Here is a 24,147-nt window from a genome sequence, read left to right as displayed (position 1 = left end):
TTAACTTGATTTGAGTTTGTTATATTATTCACACAGTTGGGCACCTTATCTATATCTTTCGTAAATTCCTTATCCTCAATAGCTTATTACTCTTCTTATTTAACCCTCTTATTCTATGCACATAGCCTAAGGGTATAATCCTCTTTTTTCTTTGTCTAAGGATACATGGTCATGTGCTTCTCCACCCACACCTATATGCCTTGTAACTGATATACATAGGCGTATGTCACTCAACACATAATCGTCCATAGAGTAAATGCACACAGAGAGTTAACTTGGACATACTCTTGTGCATAATGATCCACATGTGTAAGTCATTGTCTTTCGATGCATGTCATCCACTTTTGGAAAGCCATACAAAGGCATGTGTCTCAAATCACATAGTTATGCATATCTTCCCTTATAATTAGCATAGGATTTTCAAACTTACAAAATTTTTTGGAACATCGTGCATGGTCGTGTGTTACAATCTGGAAATCATACACTAGGGTTTTTATGTTTCTTTGATTGTAATTCTGATAATATTATTTCTTCTAAGGCACACATGTAAGTCTCTACATACCCAAATCATGATATTCACACAATTTATTTAATCAAAGTACACATACATGGTTCTAATGCATCAATCAAATCAAAACTTAAACAATCATACAATCAATAGATTAAGCAAGCATATAACTCTTCATGTTCACATATTATCATCAATTCCATCAACTAGATCATCACTACTATATCTAAGCATCCCTAAATCATGCATATAATAGAAACATTCCAAATATTACATGATTAAATAAGGGAAACCATTCTATTTACTTCGATTCCAATGAAAACATTTCCTTTGCACCACTATGGTGATTTTGTCGATTATTGGCAATTTCACAAGCAATGAAAATACCTCTTCTCTCTCTCATACTATTTGATTTCTATAGTTATGAGACATAATAAAAGAGCCACGTTTTTATTTTATCTCCAAGACGTGATACATTTGCTTGTATAGACTATACACGACCATATGTCTAGTTACATAACTAAGGCAACCTTTTTTTTACCACAATCATAATTTGATCCACTAATTAACATTTTGCTAACCATAAACGGTCGTGTGTATCTTCATACACGGACATGTACCCTTGAAAGTCATTAACCATCGTATTTAAAAAAAAGAAAGATTGAAATGCCCTTAGACTTTCCTTTGGGTATTACAATCCTCCCTTTTTAATATGAATTTCATCTTCAAAATTCACTTAAATAGATATGGTAACCTTTATCACATATCATAGTTAACCTTCTATGTGGCCTCGTCAACTCAGGGATTCCTCCAAAGAACCTTGATTAGGGGAATCTAATTATGCCTAAGCTTTTTAACTCATTGTCTAATATCTGAATTGGACATTCCTTGTAGACTAGATTATCATCTAACTCGACATCCTTAATACTAAGCATATAAGTGGGGTTACTGATGTACTTACATAACAAGTATACATGGAACATGTTATGAATGCAATCTATGGTCAATAGTAGTGCAAGCCAGTAGGCAACCTTACCTACAAGCTTCAATACCTTATGTAATACCCCCAGGTATATTCCAAGGGCAATTATGTCTTTTGACCCTGTTTTGAGATTTTTTCCCATTTTAAATATATATATGTATGGGTGTGTTTATATATATATATATATATGCATAAATAACTATATATATATATATATATATATATATATATATATATATATATAAATACAAAAAGTCAAAAAGAGAAAACAAAAAGAGAAGGAGATAAGATAAAGGGAGAAAAACAAAAGACAAAACCAAGACTTTTCCATCATTTTCGTCCATATTCCAGCAGCCACCATTCTTCATACTTTTCTTTGTTTTCTTGAAGAAAAAAGGAAGGATTTGAAGGAGTTTAGAAGAAAAGAAAGAAAAGAAAAGAAAAGAAGCACTTGGAAACTTGGTAACCAAAGATCTCCTTCTTTCTCCTTTTAGTTATGTTTATATGCATGTTATGTGAATATATTAGTGTGTTTTGGTATTGATTTAAAGTGATCTTGGTGATAAAGGAAGCAAAACAAAGAGAAGGAAGCCAACTTTCAAAGATTTGGCTTGAAACAAGGTAAGGGGAATCATCCTTGATATGTTGCATGTTTTAGGCTTTTGATTCATTGGATCTATGTTAAAAATGATGATTTTGAAGTTGATAAATGTGGTTTTGCCATGTGGGATGTCTATGTGTATGATTTTGTGCATGGCAGAAAGTTGCATAATATTTACAGTTTTTACCATTGAGTTCGTCTCATGTTTTGGCTGTCTTATCTATTGAATTATGAGTGCTATTATATCTTGTTGGAAAGCGCTTTGAATCCTCTTTCCAATGATATATAGCTTGTATGAATTAAAGATCATTTGGACTATTAAATATTGCATGAACTGCAAGGACTGTTTTATTAAATAAACAGAGGAGGTAGTTTTGCCATTGAATTCATTTTATGTTTTGACTGTCTTATCTAAGGATATATGAGTGCTATTATATCTTGTTGGAACGCTCTTTGAATCCTCTTTCCAATGATATATAGCTTGTATGAATTAGAGATAATTTGGACTAATAAATATGGTATGAACCATAAGGACTGCTTTACCAAATAAACAGGGAAGGCAGTTTTTGCCACTGAATGTATCCCATGTTTTGACTACATTATCTATTGAATTATGAGTGCTATTATAGCTTGTTGGAAAGATCTTTGAATTCTCTTTTCAACTATATATAGCTTGTATGAATTAGAAATCGTTTGAGCTATTAAATTGTATGAAAAAGAAGGTTGCCCTGCTAAATGACTGTTCTGTAAACAGTATTTCGTAATTTTGGGCAGGAAAGAAAGAAAGAAAGAAAGAAAGAAAAGGAAAGGAAAGGAAAGAAAGGAGAGAAAAAAAAAAGAAAAGAAAAAAAGAAAAAGTAAGAAAAACAAGAAAAGGAATTTAAGGCTCAAGATTTAGGGGTCGTCCTAAGAGTAATGTCTAGTGAGTTATGAATAAATTTAAATGGAAGCAAATTTAGTAAGATATAAGACCCGCACGTATACTATAAACTATGAGGGGGCACTTTACACTACACTGCCTACAGTACGGCACGTCCGTAGTAGGACATAGACCCCTAGTAGGGTCCGCTCGTAGTAGAGCATGCTCGCAGTAGAGCATGCTCGCAGTAGAGCTCAATTCAGATTCAGAAATAGTGTAGTGAAAGAAAGAGAGCTTGAGCTTAGAAAAGTGTCAAATCCCTATAATTAGCTTTCAGAAAGTATCAAATAAACACTATATGGGACAAAGTATGACCCAAATAGTAAAATAATGAACTAGATTACCCTTTTAATCTCTTATAAAGGTTATGATGTGAGGTTGAGTCCCAAAAGTGAATTAGAATAGGAAAAGAGATAGTTTACTTGATTCTTTCCCCTTACTAAGTGTTCTTATCACTCACTCCCTTTTCTTTCCTGATTATAGGTACAGGTGATCGAGGTAGGGTCAGGTCAGCGTAAGTAGATCCAACTGGAGCAGGTTATCTCTGGTTTATATTACATGCATACAGTGGCATGTTCTTATCAACTTTTGACTTTTTGAGATAATGGTACAGTTGCATATGATTACTCTCTGTTTTTAAATGCTTTCAGATGAGTTTTCATATGAGTATATACATCTTCTATTCGCTTCCAGATTTTCAGTTTTTTTTGGAATACTTCTTAAACACTTTTAATGATGCGTATATTTTAAAGTATTTTTAAAAAAGAAAAAAAAATATAGACGCTCCGAATATTAATTCGTAATATTTTTCCTTCGGTGGGTAGTACTTCTAGGGAGGGATATTACACCTTAACATGCCAGTAGGGGTAACTCTAATAAACACCATATCACCTACTTGAAACTCAAGATCACGTCTCATCTTATCTACGTAACTCTTCTGGCAATCTTAGGTTTATTATATATTCTTTTTTATCATTCTCACATCTTTAATCATTTTCTGTCAAATCAAGTCCCAATAATTGAGCTAGGCATCTTTCTCTCCTATCTCATCCTTGTGCAACAGTGATCTACATCTTCTGCCATGCAAAGCCTAATAAGGAGTCATCTTGATTGTTGCCTAGTAACTATTATTATAAGCAAACTCTATCAATAGTAACACATCTATCCAACTTAATTTTTTGTTTAGACAACAAACCCTCAACATGTCCTTGATCACTTGATTAACTCTCTCAATTTATCTATCAGTCTGGGTATGATATGTTGTGATTTTTGTAACATATTCATCCAACTTACTTCTCTGGCAAGGCAAGGATGAGAGATGAGGTCAATCTCTTTTTTTATTCTTGGAAACTTTATTTGTAGAGCTCTGACTATCTTAAAGGAATCTTTCTATGTGTCAACTCTGTGAGGGTTGAGCTAACTTAGAGAATTCTTCGACAAAGCGTTTGCAATAATCTATCAATCCTAGAAAACTCTTTACCTCTTTAGCTATCATAGGCCTCTACAACTCGAGCACTGTCTTAATTTTGCTAAGGTCCACTAATATGTTATCTATTGAAACCACATAACCCAAAAATGACACTTTATCTAATGAAAACTCATATTTAGATAACTTTGTGAATAATTACCTCTCTTTTAACCTCTAGAGCACAAATCTCAAGTGTTGTTTTTGCTCTTCTTAAGTTCTAGAGTAGATTAGGATGTCATTAATGAATACCACTAAGAACTTATCTAGACAATCTTGGTATAACTTATCCATAAGTCTATAAATACTATCAAGGCATTAGTTAATCTGAAAGGCATGACTATAGCCTCATAATGCCCACACCTAGTTCTGAAGGTAGTCTCAGGTATATCTTACTCTACTACTCTAACTTAGGGATACCTTGACCTTAAATCTATCTTAGAGAACATTGAGCTAGTTAAATAAATCATCAATCCTTAAGAGTGGGTACTTATTCTTCATTGTCACCTTATTCAACTCCTTATAGTCAATGCATATTTTTATTAGTACATCTTTCTCCTTTAAGAAAATGATTGATACACCCTAAGATAAGCGGCTCAGTTTGATAAATCCATTATCCAATAGTCCTTATAACTGTTTCTTTAGTTTCTATAATTTGGCTAGCGTTATTTTGTAGGGGGCTTTAGAAATTAGTATTGTTCTTGAGGCCAACTCTCTTTGGTGTTATCCTTGAAAGGCTGATAGGGAATAAATCTAGAAACTCTTGTACCACTAAAGTATATTTTATGCCCAAAACTATCTTTGCTAATTTCTAAACAATGTGCACCAAATACATCGTGCACCCCTTACTTAGCATCTTTTTAGCCTTGATACTACTAATAATCATGTTAAGGATTTGATTATCTCCAAAGGTGAATTACTCACCATTATCTATACTAAATCTAACTTTCTTTTTCTTATAGTCTATTTCTGCTCAAGAAGTCCATGCTTAGTATCACATCAAAGTCTAAAATATTGATGATTATCAAGTTTATGGCATCATACGACCTTTTAGGAAAATTGTCTTCCTTACCGATATTAAACAATTATGAACCTGGTTCTCATCTAACATCTCTATTCTAATCTAAAGGATGACTAAAGGCTCCAGTTCTAATCTCTTAACTATGCCTCTAGTAATAAAACAATGTTTGACACTAGAGTCAATTAAAACATATAATGGACAAGTATGAAATAATAATTGACTTGTCGTAGTTGTAGGGTTAGCATTCGTATGTGTTTGTGTAGCTGCGAATACTTAAGCCTATCTTCTCCTACTTGTCTACTTTGTTGGGGTTATACACTACTTGGCAAAATGTCCCAACTACTTACATCTATAACACACTTTTTGTTCAACTAAACACTCGTTTATGTGCCTCCTACCATATTTATAACATGGAAGGGAATCATCATGTTTGGGCTACTTTTCTTTTCTCTGTTTCTTACCTTTTTAGTTTTTCTTATTCTTAGGTTAGACTCCACTATCTCTACTAAGACTATCTTTTTTGCCTCCCTCTTGATTACCACCAATAGTCAACTAAATTTATCTCTGTACCAAGGTTGGTGGTGTAGGCTCTTTTAACAACTCTTTGTCTTTGGCCATGTGTTATCTCATGGTTTTAGATTTTAGTCCTTGATTGAAGGCCTCTAAAAAATTCTTAGGAGGATTATATCTCATCATCAATTTTGGCTACATCTGACTTCAACCATCCTATGAACATATCCAGCTTGCCTCTATCCAACAATTTTTGTAATTGTTTCTTTAGTTCCTACAATTCGGTTGGGGCTATTTTATAAAGGGCTTTAGAAATTGATATTATTCTCGAGACCAACTTAATACTAAACTCTAACTTCCTCTCTAGTGTTAACCCCAGAAAACTGTCAAGGAATATATCCAGAAACTCTCACACAATTAAGGTATCTTTTATGCATAAAACTATCTTTGCTGATTTTTGAATCATGTGCATCAAATACATCATACACTTTTTACTTAGCATTTTTTTAGCCTAGACACTACTAATCATCATGTTGAGGATTCAACCCTCTCCAAAGGTGAACTGTTTGCCATCATCCATACTAAATCTAACTTTCTTCTTCTTGCAGTCTATTTCTACTTAAGAAGTCCATGTCTAGTATTACATCGAAGTTAGACATGTCCATGATTATTAGGTCCATGAGCATGATACAACTTTTTAGGAAAATTACCTCCTTTACCAATATTAAACTACTGTAAACTTGGTCCCTATCTGATATCTCTATTTTGATTTGAAAGATGTCTGTGTATTGTTTACATTGTCTTGGTAGAGAGTTGTAGAAAAATTACAAAATTACCACTACTATTTTCTTCCATTTCTTATTGTCTTGTCTTGATCAATATTTATACAACACTTGATGATATGATAGTTTAGGGTGTTATAAAAACTTGTGTATGAAGCTTGGATGTATTGGAATTGCATTTACGACATAATTTGTAGAAATTGTAAAGTTGTGCAATTTGAAGTGAATAGTATTTTCTAGCTCACCCTTCTATTTCATTTTATTAATTATATGATTTTTGTATTTGTTAAAATGATACGTAATCGATATACTTTAATTAATGTTTCACATGAGTATTTGTGTTCATATGCGATATAATATATTTAGTGTGAATAGTATTTTAATTATATAGTTATTATAATAAGCATTATTTATGTAATTGTTAGAGTCAACATTTTCTTATTTCATTTATGTATGATTTACTTGTGTTTAGGGAGTGTTGGTAGAGTTCCAAAGTTGGTGGATTTATCCTTTATGCCTTGGTTATGCTTGGGTTCTAATTTGACACCATTTTAGAATGTGTGTGCATTGTTTAAGGTGTCTTGATAGAGAACTGCAGAGAAATTACAAAATTACCACTATCTTTTTCTTCTATTTTTGATTGTCTTGTCTTAATCAATATTTGTATAACACTTAATGATATGATAATTTAAGGTATTATAAATACTTATGTATGAAGCTTGGATGTATTGGAATTGCATTTGATGCTTGATTTATAGAAATTGTAAGGTAGTGCAATTTGGAGTGAATAGTATTTTCTAGATGACCTTTTTTCTATAAAAATTACATAATGAATAAATGACACTTTATGTAAGAAATTGTAAGTTCGGTTCAAGTTTTGTGTTGATCATTTTGATGAGTTCAAGATATGGCAATATATATATATATTGATTAATAAAATGGAGAAAAAAGGGAATAAATAAACAATGAAAAAAAATAAAATCAAACTCATAACCATATAATGATAAACAATGTATATTAAATGCACAACTATATACAATAAATATATATAATAACTTAGAAATTGGTAAAATAAACAATTATAAATACAAATATACATTAGTGATCTACTCGATGTAATAAAAATATGATTGTAAGGTCAAATGCTGATGCATGGAGGTGGATGACTCTCGATGAAAATCTAGTCTCCGTGATAGCATCATACACTTTATTAAGCGTAACATAAAAATACCATAATCCCTAAAACTCCCACCCTACTTGGGGACACCCTTTGTTCGATGAATATTAGGTGATCTACTTGTGTTGTATGCCCAGAAGTGGTCCAAAAACTTTTTGCCTCTAATAATGCTAGTATGAATGTTGTGTAAGATCACATCTGTTGTGCGAGCCCCTCATAACTCCTTGTGTACGATACCTTAGAGTCATATATTGTGATTAACCAATCACTAAAATCTATAACTCTAGCTACCCAATGGATATAATCGAAGTTTATAAGAATGAAAACTTATAAACATTGAGAAATTATAATGGATACACGTGTTGTATATAAGTTAATTCAAAGTAAATTATAACAAAAACACTATTATACTATACCTTATTAACCTCCTCCCACGATTTGTAAAACAAACTAGGGGTATAATTTGCCTCAACTATCTTCGTGAAAAGCTAAGGCCACGCACACTCCTCTAATGGCATGGTAGTCCAACTATCGAATGCCATTCTAATATGCCTCATAAGGAAGATGCAGGTCATCATCTAACTCTGTGGAATAACGATCTACTGCTTGTGCTAGTATCGAGGTAATAGTGCTAAAAAACTCTACATGCTAAAATGGATATATAAAACTTAAATTGTATTAGTTTTTAACGAATATATAAAACATTTAACCAAATTCAATGGACAAAAACAAGTTACATCGTCGGTCAACCACTTGCGTAGCTTGACAACAATCCTCCAAAAAAGTATCTCTAGACTAAGCTCTAATGAAATAAACCGTGTAGTCGTCGGATGTTGTAGCCCACTTTACAATAGAAGATGGAATGGTTTGAATTTGTCATTTCGCCTTCAGTTTGATTAGATTTGTATATGGGGTGCAAACGAGCAGACCCTTCTAAATAACCCTACAATGAACAGTCTACACCAATTGAAAAATAATATAAAATTGTTAATTCAATATTTAATCTTAAATAACAAATACAATTAAATTAGTTAATGTTATATTATCAATGTATGACAGAGGAGGTTTGGAGGGAGAATCCTCTATTGTTGTCAAGTCAATCATTCGTACCCCTTCTGTGGATTGCAAAAATAATTTTATATTATCAATGATCAATATATATGAAAATATACAAATTATAATTGATATACTTTATCCTGCTCTTCATGTGAAATAACCTTCAATAGCTTGTCCTCTTGTAAACTAATTTCAATTACCCTTTTACTAGAGCTGGGGATATCAGCAATTAACTACAACCGCTTATTAGCAATTAACCATAACTGCTCATCTTGAAAAAAAGAAAAAAAACATTTTAAATATACATAATAATGTTAATAACAAATTGATCAATGATATTTCATAAAAACATATGCTATATCTATGGTCAGGAAAGGTGTACGAGAATAACTCTCGATCGATACCCCCTCACAACCAGTACCCTATATGAATATTGATAACAAATTGATAAATAAAATTTCATATAAAATATAATAACAACCATAATTTTCAAACCTTAATAGGGGAGGTGATGCAATCGAAGGGCCAACTAGAACACCCTCATGACCAATACCTATACAAATATATAAAATAAATTAATCAATAACAATTTAAAAATATATATAATAACAACAATAAATGATGAACCTCATATAGAGGAGGTGATGTAACCAAAGGACTAACTGAGACCCCCTCATGGCCAGTACCCTATGTGAATAATAATGACAACTTGATTAGTAACATTTCATATAAAATATAATAACAACATTTCATATTAAATATTGTAACAATAATTAATTATAGACCCTATGTGAAAGACGTGATGGAATTGAAGGGTCAATTAGTAAGGTCGTCATACACCATCGTGAATACCCTATACGAAGTTAATATACATATTAGAGAAACAAGTAAATACAATTTTTAAAAGAAATAAATAAGATATAGCTTTGTCACTTGATCGACTGGAGCTGGATGTGTATACGTGACAATGTCCTTCAAACGAGTCAAATAATCCTCTAATCAAGACATCTGAGAAGACACCTCTTTTCGTAAAAAAGAAATCTCACTTTTGTATGGGGTGATGTAACATCTATTAGGGATAAAATGGGTAATGCTGTCGATGGACACTTTTGTGTGGGGTGATCGGTAGCATGGTCCTGAACCCCAAGAAGGTGTGTGGTGTTAGTGGTCTTAACAATAAGAGGACATGTAGTATGCTTCGTAACAAAGGGTTGAATAGGCTCCTCAAACATCTCAAGACTACCGACTTGTATATCAACAAGTGGAATCACAAGAGATGTTGCATTTTTTATCGAGAGGCACTGAAAAGGATGAGAAAGAATACATATCCAACATAGCTATGTATAAAACAATGTTCGTATACCATAGTCTAGCCTCCTCAAAAATCAAGGTATATAATTTAACCTATTTGCAATAATCAAGGTATCAATTAACAATTACATACCTTATCACCAATGAAAACAGTTCCCATATAACTCTAACTAGGAACATCTCACGTATGCCACCTGCACATTCGTGGAGACGCATGGATATCAATTAAATCCACCCAATTATCCAGGGTGTTTAAGCATCTTATATATCAAATACTGTAATATAAACATTAATGGTTAAATTTAATTAATTTTTATTCTTACTAATCAATATAGATAATCAACAAATATACACTTATCTAGAACGCAATGAGAAATTTATAGATGTTATATTTATGCATGTTAGGCATTTGGCAGGAGTACACTTTGTCACTTACTTAAGACATTGACTTGAACATCACCTGTCACATCGAGATATTCAAGGAATAAGAATTAAACCCACCAAGTGATCAACTAACTAGAGATACTTTACAGATACCTTTTTTCATTGATCATTTCCTAGTAACACTATATGCAAACAATACAACAAGGCCACATTGACAGCATCGATATCATTATCCACCTATGGCCTAGCCAAAAAAATAGACTCTACATCATGATATTGTACCTTTTGACATCTCTAGAGATAGGTATCTCTAATCCTATGTTAGATCCATGTGGAATATATGATAAAAGTGTAGTGATTTGGCTAAATGGTAGCCTCTTCATCAATGCAAACTCTAATGAGCTGAATCTCACATCAACCCTATTTACCCTAAACCAAAACTCATCTATGTCTAAGCTCCGATATAACTATTGTAGCAAAAATGAGTGTACCAACATTCCACTATACTTGATATCTGGTAATTGTAGGAGGTGCCTAAAATACGTCCTCTTGAACAACCACAATTGCTTTGTTGTCAGTATAGATTTAATCTTTGATATAGCAGTGTGTTAGACACAACATATAACCTTTGCTCGAAAATGTCGTGACTCATTTGGGATTCTTAAATCGCCATCATCACATTTTCTTTTATGAGAAATATTCTATAAAAAATTTAAATATTATAAGAATTTCATAAAAAAAAACAAATATAAAAACAGAGATGGAAATGACAAATATAGAAAACAACAAACTTATAATTCAGAAACTATATATTGCAATACCTTAGAAAGATAAAAACAGAAAAATCGAACGGAAGTTCAAAAGTTACATATGAAATTACCCTAGATTTGAAACAAAGAAAAAACTATACATAAATTTGAAAACTATACGTCCAAAAACCTTTAAATGACAAATATAAAAAAACATAACTGAAATTTAAAAATTAAACGTTAAAATACCCTAAAATATCTAAAATAAAAAAATCATTCAGAAATTCGAAAATTAAAAACTGACATGAATTTCAAAAATTAAACGTTGAAATACCCTATAATAACAAAAACAGAAAAATCAATCTTTGAAATACCTTAGAATAACAACAATCGCAAAACTGAACTATAATTTGAAAATTACATGCCCAAAAACTTTAAAATGACAAATATCAAAAAAACAAAATTGAAATTGAAAAACTACATATTAAAATACCCTAGAATGTCAAAAACAGAAAAACACTTGAAAATTCGAAAATTACAGGTTGAATTACCCTAGAATGACAAAATTAAAAAATCAGACCTAAATTCTGAAAATTAAACATTGAAAAACACTGAAATAAAAAAAACCAAAAAATCGATCTGAATTTCAAAAAGTATATGTTCAAATATATTAGAATGATAACAATTGGAAAACTGGAGTAAAATTTGAAAACTACACGACTAAAAACCTTAAATAACAAATATCAAAAAATAATACTAAAATTCAAAACTACACGATGAAATATCCTAAAATATCAAAAACTGAAAAATCATTCAAAAATTCAAAAACTACAAATAAAAATATCCTAAAATGATAAAAACAAAAAAATTGATCAAAATTTCAAAAACTAAATGTGGAAATATCTTGAAATAACAAAAACTGAAAAATCAAATCGAAATTTGAAAAGTACATGTCGAAATATTCTAGAATAACAACAATTAAAAAATTGGTCTAAAATTTGAAAACTATATGTCTAAAAGCCTTAAAATGATAAATACTAGAAAACAAAATTAAAATTCGAAAACTATACGTTAAAATATTTTAAAATGTCAAAAACCGAAAAATTGCTCGAAAATTCAAAAATTACAAGTCAAATACCCTAGAATAACAAAAATAAAAAAGGGGCCTTGAATTTTGAAAACTAAATATTGAAATACCCTAAAATGACAAAAACTAAAAAATCGATTTGAAATTTGAGAAGTACATATAGAAATACCCTATAATGATAATAATAAAAAAATTAGACTAAAATTTGAAAATTACATATCCAAAAACCGTAAAATGACAAATATAAAAAAAAATGGAACTAAAATACGAAAACTATACGTTGAAATATCCTAAAATATCAAAAACTAAAAAATCGATTGGAAATACGAAAGTACAAGTCAAAATATCCTAAAATCACCAAAAATTAAAAAAAAAGGATTTGAATTTTGAAAACTAAACTTTGAAATAGCTTAGAAATGAAAAAACCGAAATATTGATTTGAAATTTGAAAATTACATAAGAAAACAAGTCTATAAAGGACAAAAATAAAGAAACGGATTTGAAATTTGAAAACTACATATCCAAAAACCTTAAAACAAGAAAATTGGATATGAAATTTAAAAACTAAACATTGAAATAGCTTAGTATAAAAAAACCAAAAATCGATTTGAAATTCGATAATTACATCATAAAACAAGCTAGAAAAACACAAAAATAAAGAAACAGACCTCCAATTCAAAAATTACATATCGAAAAACCTAAAACAAGAAAAATGAATATGAAATTCGAAAATTACATGTCGAAAAACCTTAAGAGTGAAAAATATCAATTTGCACCCTTATATTTTTTTACTGTCACACAGATCCTATAGTTTTCCTTTACCCCCTATGAATTTTCTAATCTCTTATAAGTCCTATAGTTTTAAAAAAGTAAATTCCCCTTACCCCTTATATTTCTCGTGTTCCACAGATCACCCCTGGGTTACTGTACATTTACCTTCTCCCCCCTACACGGGGGTTTCCCCCGCCTCCCCTGGGTTTTAACTATTTGAAAAATTAAATTTCCCCCCATCCCACTAGTCGTCGTTCCAACCCGGGGGAGATTTAATTCACTTCGGATAATCCAGGGGTCCCTCAAGTCAAATCTCTGGCCAAACCAACACATTTTTGGGTAAAAAGTGTCATTTCAACCTCTAATTTCAACACAAATCAAATTTACACATTTTGCAACACAATAGCCCTAAAAACTTTTAACTAAAACAACTAAGAATCAAGACTTGTTATGCTTGTTTAAAATCGAAACTCTAAACATTCAACGTTCAAAATCTTCATCAAATTCGCAATAATCTTAACAATAAATTAATTCAAATAAGAGTATAAAAAATGTATTAACCTTCTTTGCCATTTTTTATCATTAAAAAACTTGAAAAAGTCAACAAAAATCTGAAGAAGATGAACAAATGCTGAGACGCGGGAGAGCCGTGGGAGATCCGTGAAATTCTTTGAATTTGAATCGTGAATCCATGGACATTTAAGTGGGAATATGAATTATTTTTGGTTTATATATAAGGGCATTTTGGCCATTGTAGCTAAATAGGGCATTTTTGTGTAATTTTTAAGTTTTGAGGCAATTTTGCTTAGACCTCTATTGTTTTGGCCAATTACTTTAAGGGGAAAGGACTATATCTCACCCAAATTGTAGCGTAATCTCAAAATTATACCTATGAAGATGAAAACTCAAACACCTAGCCATGAATTAATTGTCGTTCAAATTTTCAGTTAGAAGTAGGGGTAAAATCGTTATTTTATCCATAAATCATAAAACTTTGAAATTTATATCATTTCCTCCTTAGAATTTGAAATTAACACTTAAACCAATTCTCAAAGTTTGGAAAGTTTAAATTTCATTTTTAGGGTTTGTTTTCTTCTCCGGCCACCATTATTCTAACCAACGACCAACACTTTTCACTCATCTTCTAGATCCGATAATGAAAGATGACAAAGTTTGTCATCTAGATCTATCTGAATGATGAAACATTGTCCAGATCGACAAAAAATAGAAGAAGGATAACCCTTCTTCGTCCTTCATCGCGTTTATCCAAACGCAATGACTAAGGATGACGAAAGGTCATCTTTTATCTCTTTTTGCAGATCTGGACGACAAAGGGTAGTCCTTGACTTTCGTTTCTTTCCAATCGTCGGTCGGTTCTCTAGGCCACTGAAGATAAAATCCAAAAAGTGGAGAAAATGAATTTTTTAAAATTTAATCATAAAGATAAATGTGAGTTTTCTAAATTAAAGGGAAAAATAATATGTATTTTTTAGATTTTAGAGTTTATAGATAAAATAACGATTTTAATTTTATCTTTAAATGAAAATTTAGACGGTAGTTAGTTTATAAATAGATATTTGAATTTTTCATCTCTCGTAAATGTAATTCGAGTTTCAACTAAAATTTCAGATGGGAAATTGTCCTTTTCCCTTACTTTAATTTCCCATCTAATTAATTTCTCAAAATTTTTTTGGTAGGAAAAGTCTAAAATAAAGATACTTGCTGTGTTTTGCCACTTTCCTGAGAGTGGTATTATTAATAATTTTTTATCCCTTCTAACCGTTCAAATTGGCTATTACTGATTCTAGTAATTAATCTGGAAAATTGAAGCATGACTGTTTGAAAGAATTCTAGGGTTTTGCATTAACTGAAATAATGAGCAGCAACAACAGCACCAAGAATCAAGATCTGGGCTTGTTCTTTCTAGAGCAGGCTCGGTCTTCAAGTTGGATGGGTTTTGAGGAGGAGGACGAGGAGGCACCAACGGAGCTTAACACAATCAACAGTTCGGGAGCGTTCCTTGTGGTTTCCCCCGACAAGTTATCGATTAAGTATGCCAGCGTCAACCTCCACGACCACGACGTCGGCGCGATCCAAGCAAACAAGCCTGCGCCTGTTAAGCGCCTTGTCTACTACTTCGAGATTTTTGTAAAGGACGCTGGTGCCAAGGGCAAGATTGGAATTGGCTTTACTATTGACTCTTTCAACATGCGCAGACAACCCGGGTAACTTTAACTTATTATTTGGACTGTCTCTTAAAACTCTGATAGCAAACTTGACAAAGCAGTTATGAATATCATAGAATTTATTTTGCATTATTTTTTGGTATAATTCCAATCATTGTTTCATATAATTGCAAACTGGAATGGAGTTTCTTTTGTAATATTAATTCCCAATGACAGTTTAATAGGGATGGATCTACTAAAGGTTTCTTTAGAGAGTAATCAAATTATAATAAAAGATTTGAAATGTATTGAAGAGCCTCAGTTTACATTTGTGAATAGACTGTTAGCTGATTAACTACTACTGTAAGAGATAAATAGGAGGCCAGCTGGAGGTTTAGTGCTATCTCATCATTCATTGAACACAACAGAGAGAAGGTTCTGGCTAAGCTGATTGAGCTTTTGCTGATATCCTTTGTCCATATACTTTAATTTTGTAGTCTATCTTTGATTGTAACAATAGAGATGAGAATCTTGATGGCCTTATGTAGGATCATTCATAGGGAGGGCTTTCCAGTGCTCTCTTTGTTTCTTAGTGTATCTTGGCTGAAGCCCAAACAATGCTTAGAAAAAAATCACCAAAAAGCCTCTCATTGGCTTTCAATATAGACCAAAATTTTTGTCCAACATCTACTAACTATGGCTATAAGACAATAATTTGGTAACAAAATTATTGATCATCTCGACGTTTTCTATGTCCCATGCTAAACATGACTTTAGTAAATCTCTTAAACCAAGCTCTAGGAGATTGCTTCAACCTATACAAGGCTTTTCTCAATATGCATACTACATCATTTTCTGTTTTTGACTCAGAACCTGATGACACTTCCATTTAAATTTCCTCCTCTAGATTACCATGTAAGAATGCATTTTTCGCATCAAATTATTGTAGTGTCCATTCCTGATTGGCAGCTAAAGACCAAAATACTTGTACATTATTCATCTTAGCCATGGAGCAAATGTTTTAAGATAATGTACTCCATATGCCTAAGTATACCCTTTTGCCACTAGTCTTACCTTGTATTGTTCTAGTACACTATCTAACTTATTCTTCACGATGAACACCTATCCCATGTTATGTTTTTCTCTAAAGCCTCAATCTCCACCTTAATGATAGTTTTCTAATTCTTGTCACTTAGTGCCCTAGATATGAGAATTGTGTTTGGGTTGGTGAGGAGAACTTTGTGGTTAGGGAACAAGTGTTTGTATGTCAGGTCTAAGTGTATGAAATGTTTGATGCATGTTCTAATACCTATTCTAATGACAATCGAAACATTTAAATTATTTGGATAAAATATTTCAATTTCATCAGATTTAGGATTAATGCTTACCTCAATAGTTTCAATTTCGTCAAATTGTTTTGGAGCATTATTTTGAAATAAAAAGTGTTCTTGGAATGGCTAGAAGATGTCTATTTTTCTTTTCAACAACTCCATTTTGTTGAAGTGTATTTTCACATGAAGACTCATAAATTATACCCTTTTCGTGAAAATAAAGAGCTAAAGACTGATTTAAGTAGTCTTTTGCGTTATTTGAATGAAAATTTTAAATTGCAATACTGAATTGTGTTTGGATCATATTGTAGAAGAGTGGAAAAATTGAGCTTACTTTAGATTTATGTTTCAAAAGAAATAACCATGTCACCCTGATATGAATGCCAATAAAGGAAGAAAACCATCGAGCCTTAACAATATTAGGAATGGTGAAAGCCCTCAAATGTCACTATGAATAATTGTAAAAGGACAAAGACTTTTTTTTTATCACTAATTGAGGATTGAACTCGCTTATGTTTTACAAGTTCACAAACATTACAATGAAATCATCAATAATTAATCCTTTAAACAATAAATGAAACATTATTTTTAGAAGACTAAATGAGGGATTACCAAGACAAAGGTGGTGAAGCCAAATTTTGTCTTTATTGGATTTGGATGACTCAACATGAAATGATAAAGATGAAGCAATCTTTGGATTAACCTGCCCACTAATTTATTCAAGATAGTAAAGCCCATTTATCTCTCTAGCATGTCCAATCATCCTTGTTGTGCCTTTTTCTTGAAACTCACAATGAGATGAATGAAAAATAAATTGTAATTAGAATCTTTGGTGAGTTTTTGGATTGACGCAAGATTAACCAACGGTCTTAGCTCATGAATTACATTTTTTAAAGTGAGATAATTTTTATACAAACTCCTTGACTAGCAATGGTGGTTATTGAACCATTAACAGTGGTTATTTTCCTATCTCTTGGGCATGGTTTATATGAAACAAATTTATGAAAAAAATAGGTCATATGGTCGGTTGCTCTTGAGTCAACTATTCATAGATTTGGGTGGGTTGTATTCAAAGCATCAAGTGCATGAGAAGAGAAAGAAATACCTGTGCAAGCCAGAGTACAACTACCTGTTCATGTTGGTTTTTCTGATGACTTCAAAAAACTTACTAAATTTTCAATCTCTGATTTGTTGAACTCAACTGTTCTTGAATGTGCTTGAAGACTCTCCTCAGTTGTTTTTTGAGAATTTGTCATGTATGCTTGTCCTTGCCCCTTTGATTGTCCATTCTTGGGATGTTTATAGTAAAGTTTCCAACACATGTATATTGTGTGACTAGCCTTTTTATAATAATTGCACCATAAGAAGTCCGTATCAAGGGAAAAAAGGCCCAGCCCAAGAACAATGGACCTAGGACTTTGATACCATAATAAAAGTTGAATGGTAAATTAATCTTATTATTTTTAAGGAATAATCTCAGTTTATATACAATTGATAATAGAACATAGAATAGAAACTAGGAACCAACTCGATTGACTTTTATATCAAAAAATTGGAAACCAAAAAAGGAAAATGAACTGAATAATAAAATTACAACTAAATTCCTAACAAAATAGTAACAATCTACCATTTCCTAAACCAGAGACAATTTTGTATTTCTCAATACTCCTACATAATACTTTCATCTGAACCACATATACCAAACACAATCATGTAACTAAATTGCTTTTTGCAATTGAAATGATCAGATTCATTAAATCTGCAATTATTGGACACTTATATTCATAGAAAGTATCCAAAACATATAACTAAGTTTTCTATATATGTCTTTATCCATTCTCATATTTAACCCATATCCAAAGAAAGGAAGGTTTCTCACAAATAGACACTTATTTCTTATAAATAAACAAAATGTAGCAATATGAGAACTTAAAACGTACACTTGCATCACAAATAGAAAATGAAAACTCTCCAAAAATAAACTCATGGAAAATCCTCCTGTTCTTCATTGCTTCTCTCAAGCAATTCTACTATTTATATGCAATGCTGTGTTGGTATGGTTCATAGAAAGTGGAACAAAAGCACATAGTCGCTAGAAGTTTTTTCATGAGGGTTTATTTTATGTAAATAAATTACAAGGGTGAGATTTTTACTTACTGTAGATTGTGTTTTTTTCTTTTGTCGACGAGAAAGACAGGTTGGGGTTCTCGATCTAGGTTGTAAAGTTACAATGTGTCTTCCTAATACTTTGCAATGATTATTTACTTTTTTTTAATCCTATCAAAATCATTTTTGTCATTTATTTTATAGTTATTAGGGACAATTCTTTTTCAGTATTAGCAGTCTGTAATTTATTAAATCACAGTGTTGATTTCCTAATGCCAAACCTTAGTGGGTCGATGTGAAACAAGTTTTGAGATAAATAACTCGTTTAAATTCTATTTATTGGTGTAGCCATTAATCTATACAGAGGGAGAACCTTAATAATCACTAGGATCGCCTTAACAAGAAGAAATATTCCAAATATAAAACTTAATGTTTATTAGAATTTCCTAACAATAAAGGCAAATATAGAACTATAAGAAAATGCAATCATAATGTTCCTTAACATTAGAGAAATTAAGGATTCTACACCTAATAATTAAGGATCCTAAATCCTTAATAAAGAGGGACAAAGATCTTAAATCCCTAACAAATAGGGATTCTTCCAGAATTTTCAATAGTCCCCCTCCAGTTGGTGAATGGATATTGTATTGCTTTAAGGGCTGGATAACTAATAGAGAAATTTCTCATCTACATGTGTTTGATGTACCTAGTATTTGGTTAGCAAGATTGTTATTGTTTCTTATTTAAGAAAAAGAAAATCTTTGGCTTTTAGTCTTAGCTACACTGGTTGGTGGTGCTCCATTATTTCGCAAGAATATTCATGAACCGTGTGATGAAATATGAGAAAAATAATTCTGAATTTTTCTTCTGATTCTTGAATTGATATTACATGGTATTATATAGTAGATTACAAGAGGAAAAACAGGAAACTAAATCACTCCTAAATCTGGAAAATTGTTTAATCCCTCTATTCAAGGGATTTTAAATTGGGTACTTCCTAATCTAACTTAATCCCTCCATTTAAGGGATTTCCTAATCTTATTTACAACTCATTACTTCTTAATTTATTTACAACTCAACACTCCCCCTCAAGCTGAGGAATAGATGTCTTCCATTTCCAGCTTGAATACAAGATCATGGAATCTTGAACTATTCAACCCCTTTGTTAGAACATCAGCTAATTGACATTCTGATGGAACATAAGACATACACACTAATCCTTCCTCCAATTTCTCTTTAATAAAATGTCTATCAATTTCAATATGTTTTGTCCTATCATGTTGTATAGGATTATGAGCAATATTGATAGCTGACTTGTTGTCACAATAAAGTTTCATAGGACCTTCCCATTTGACTCTTAAATCATCTAAGATAATCTTCAGCCATAGCAGTTCACACAATCCTTGAGCAATAGCTCTAAATTCTAATTCTGCAGATGTCTTGCCACCACATTTTGCTTCTTACTCCTCCAAGTTACCAGATTACCTCCAAGGAAAGTACTATACCCTGTAGTTGATGTTCTATCCACTAGAGAACCTGCATAGTCCGCATCAGTGTAAGCTTTTAAAGTAAGAGTATCGTTCTTCTTGAACAAGATTCCTTTCCCTGGATTGCCTTTTAAGTAATGCAACACCCTGTAAGCAGCTTGAAGATGAGGTTCTCTTGGATCATGCATGAATTGACTAATCACACTCACCGAGTATGCTATGTCTGACCGAGTGTGAGCAAGGTATATGAGTTTACCAACTAACCTCTGGTACATTCTTTTATCAACAGTTGATTCTCCTTTAGCTTCTCCCAACTTATGGTTGGGATCCATTGGGGTAGAGACTGGCTTACACCCAATCTTTCCTGTTTCTGTTAATAAATCAGTCACGTACTTTTGCTGAGATATGAAGATTCCGTGTGTGGAATATGCCACCTCAATACCGAGGAAGTATTTTAGTTTCCCCAATTCTTTTATCTCAAACTCTCTTACTAATCTCTGTTTCAATTCATGCTTCTCTTTCTCATTATTCCCAGTTACTATGATGTCAGCCACATAGACTAGAAGAGCAGTCACTCCCCCTACAGCTGAATGCTTAATGAAGAGAGTGTGGTCACCTTGGCTTTGTTTGTACCCAGAATCCTTCATAACTTTTGCGAATCTCCCAAACCATGCTCTAGGAGATTGTTTTAATCCATAAAGAGCCTTTCTTAGCTTGCACACCTTGTTACCTGTGTCTCCCTCAAATCCTGGTGGGATGTTCATGTAGGTTTCTTCCTCTAAGTCACCATGGAGAAATGCATTCTTAACGTCATACTGTAGGAGTTGCCAATTGAAGTGGGTAGCCAATGATAACAAAATTCTTATAGTATTCATTTTTGCAACTAGAGCAAAGGTCTCCTGATAATCAACACCATAAGTCTGAGTGTACCCTTTGGCCACCAATCGTGCTTTATATCTCTCGAGTGATCCATCAGCCTTGTATTTTAATGTAAAAATCTACTTACAATCAACAATGTTTTTCCCTTTCGGTTTATCAACAATCTCCCATGTTTTATTTTTTTCTAATGCACTCATCTCCTCTTTCATAGCATCCCTCCATTCCCTTTTTGACAATGCCTCAGAAACAGTGTTAGGGATAGATATGGTATTTAAACTTACAATGAACTTTTTGTGTGCTTGTGTCAGGCGTTTAAGAGAGACATAGTGAGATAGTGGATAGAGTGGTCGTTTAGTGCACTCTCTGGTACCTTTTCTAATAGCAATGGGAAGGTCTAGGTCGTCTGTTGGGTCAGTAGATGTTTCAACAGATTGTGTGTGTAAAGGTGGGTCAGATCTTACCATAATTTCATTCCCAGAGTCTGAGTTGGATTCTTGGACCTGTATCAGTTCTGGAACGACCTTTCTCCTTGATTACACTTGAGAAAACCTTGGAAAATTGTGAGGGACATTGGTTGGGACAAGAGATGACTTTGGTTCAACAACACTGGTTGGAACATGAGGAAGGTCAAGGGTTTTAAAAGGTTCAAATGATTCACAAGTATCGTCATCTATCATTGAAATTTCCCCTTGAAGAGAGGACTTAGAGAAAAAAGCTGTATTTTCTGTGAAGGTGACATTTGCAGAGATGTAAAATTTTTTGGATGAAGGATTGTAGCACTTGTATCCCTTTTTTGTGGATGAGTAACCAAGGAAGACACATTTGATGGCTCGAGGGTCTAGTTTGCCTCTATGTTGGTTGTGGACATGAACAAAGGCAGTACACCCAAATACCCTAGGTGTGAGGCCATTAGAGGTTCTAAAGTGAGGATAGAAACTATTAAGGATCTCTATAGGACTTTTGTTGTCTAACACACGTGAGGGAAGTCTATTTATCATGTATGTGGCAGTAAGAACGGCCTCTCCCCAATAGGACTTAGGAGCATTTCCTTGAAAAAGTAAAGCTCGGGTGGTATTAAATAAATGACCATTTTTCCTTTCAGCTACCCCATTTTGTTGAGGTGTGTTGACACATGATGAGTCATGGATAATGCCCTGTGAACGAAAGTAGGGTGACAAAATTTGGTTGAAGTAGTCTCTAGCATTGTTTGTTCTAAAGCTTTTTATTTTAACCCCAAATTGGTTTTGAACCATTGAGTGGAAATTTGGTATAACAATGCTAACATCAAATTTTTGTTTCAGAAGAAAGAGCCATGTAACCCGAGTGCAATCATCAATTAAAGATACAAACCAACGAGCTCCAAAAACATTAGGTATAGTAGAAGGACCCCATATGTCACTATGAATCAAATGGAAAGGATGAGAACTTCTTTTATTGCTAATCGGAAAAGATACACGAGTGTGTTTTGCCAATTCACAAATGTCACAATGAAACTCAAAAATATCTAATCCTAGGAACAAATGAGGAAACATGACTTTTAAAACCCTAAAAGATGGATGACCTAGGCGTAGGTGATACAACCAAATGGTATCTTTATTTGAGGAACTGAGAAAAGATAAAGACAAATTACTCCTACCCATTTGAGATGATTCAAGGTAGTAAAGGCCATTTCTTTCCTTAGCAAGTCCAATCCTCCTCCTCGTGCCCTGATCCTGAAAAACACAATAAGAAGGGAAAAAAATTGCATAACATTTAAGATCGTAGGTAAGCTTTTGAACGGAAACAAGGTTGGTCGAAAGTTTTGGTACATGGAGGACATTTTTAAGGATAAGGGTAGGTGTGATATGTATATCTCCGAATCCTGCAATAGTAGTTAATGAACCATTGGCCATTACAATTTTTCTATTACTTGAGCATGGGGTATAAGTGTGGCAGAGTTGAGATGTGGGGGTCATATGGTCTGTAGCACCAGAGTCTATTATCCAAGAATTGATATAAAATTTATCTGAGGCATTCATGCAAAGAGGAAATGAAGGTTTACCTGAAAGAGCCAAAGAACAAGCTCCAGAAGGCTTCTCAAGAGACCCTAACAAACTTCTTAGCTTCTCAATTTCTTCACTGTTGAACCCCCCTGTTGCAGAATTTTCTTCGGTTTTTTTCTGCTCTGCCATGTGTGCTTGAGGCCTCTGCTGCCCCCCACGGTTTCCCCAATCTCGGCTTGGTGGCTTACCATTCAACTTCCAACATTTCTCTTTTGTGTGCCTTGGTTTCTTGCAATGGGTGCACCAGAGATTATCTTTGTTCTCCTTCCACTGGTTTTCTCTCCCTGGGTATTTAGGCAAATCACTCTTTCCTTTCTCTTGATGATCTGTTTTTGCTATTGAGGCTGACCCTTCCACAGTTTGTGGTTAAAGCATAACACTCTTTCGGCTTTCTTCTGCTCAAATCAATGAAATTGTCTCTTCTAGAGATGGTGTGTCCTCCTTGCCAAGGATTTGTAACCTAACTTGATTAAATTCAGGATTCAATCCAGCCAAAAAATCATAGACACAGTCTTTTTCAATGAAGCTCTTCAAGATAGTAGCATCCTCAGGGCATTTCATCTCGAAAACTCGGTAATGATCGAGTTCTTGCCACAGATTTTGTAGTAGGTTTGCATACTCTGTAACAGACTTGTCTTCCTGCTTGGTAGCTGTAGTTTTGACCTTGATATCGTACACTTGAGTAGTATCACGGGCCTTCGAATATGTGCGGCGAATGAAGTCCCAAATCTCCTTTGCTGTAGCAAAAACCATACATGTGTCGCTAATCATGGGATCCATGGAATCCCATAGCCAGGACATAATCATGGAATCC

At 32.9% G+C, this 24,147-nt stretch overlaps 1 protein-coding gene and 1 long non-coding RNA gene across 4 annotated transcripts in view; one reads left to right on the top strand and one right to left on the bottom strand.

Annotated features, from left to right (window-relative positions):
- The first annotated feature begins 15,109 nt into the window (after positions 1-15,109).
- Positions 15,110-24,147, top strand: part of LOC123203476 (ran-binding protein M homolog) — a 35,355-nt gene continuing 26,317 nt past the window's right edge. Inside the window, exon 1 of one of the 3 annotated variants that reach the window (XM_044619827.1) lies at positions 15,110-15,548. In XM_044619827.1, coding sequence (XP_044475762.1) covers positions 15,199-15,548 — 350 coding nt within the window. In that variant the 5' untranslated portion in view covers positions 15,110-15,198. The remainder of the gene's footprint in view (positions 15,549-24,147) is intronic. The other 2 variants (XM_044619826.1, XM_044619825.1) reach the window with 2 other exon arrangements.
- Positions 22,699-23,802, bottom strand: LOC123203478. Its single transcript, XR_006499304.1, has 2 exons — positions 23,333-23,802; positions 22,699-23,003 (listed from the first exon to the last, which is right to left on the bottom strand). It is a non-coding gene; the product is annotated as an uncharacterized LOC123203478 (long non-coding RNA).

This window comes from Mangifera indica, chromosome 19 (genome assembly GCF_011075055.1).
Source record: "Mangifera indica cultivar Alphonso chromosome 19, CATAS_Mindica_2.1, whole genome shotgun sequence".
Taxonomy (NCBI): domain Eukaryota; kingdom Viridiplantae; phylum Streptophyta; class Magnoliopsida; order Sapindales; family Anacardiaceae; genus Mangifera; species Mangifera indica.
Note: the sequence above shows the minus strand (reverse complement) of the source record. Positions and strands in the feature narration are given on the sequence as shown.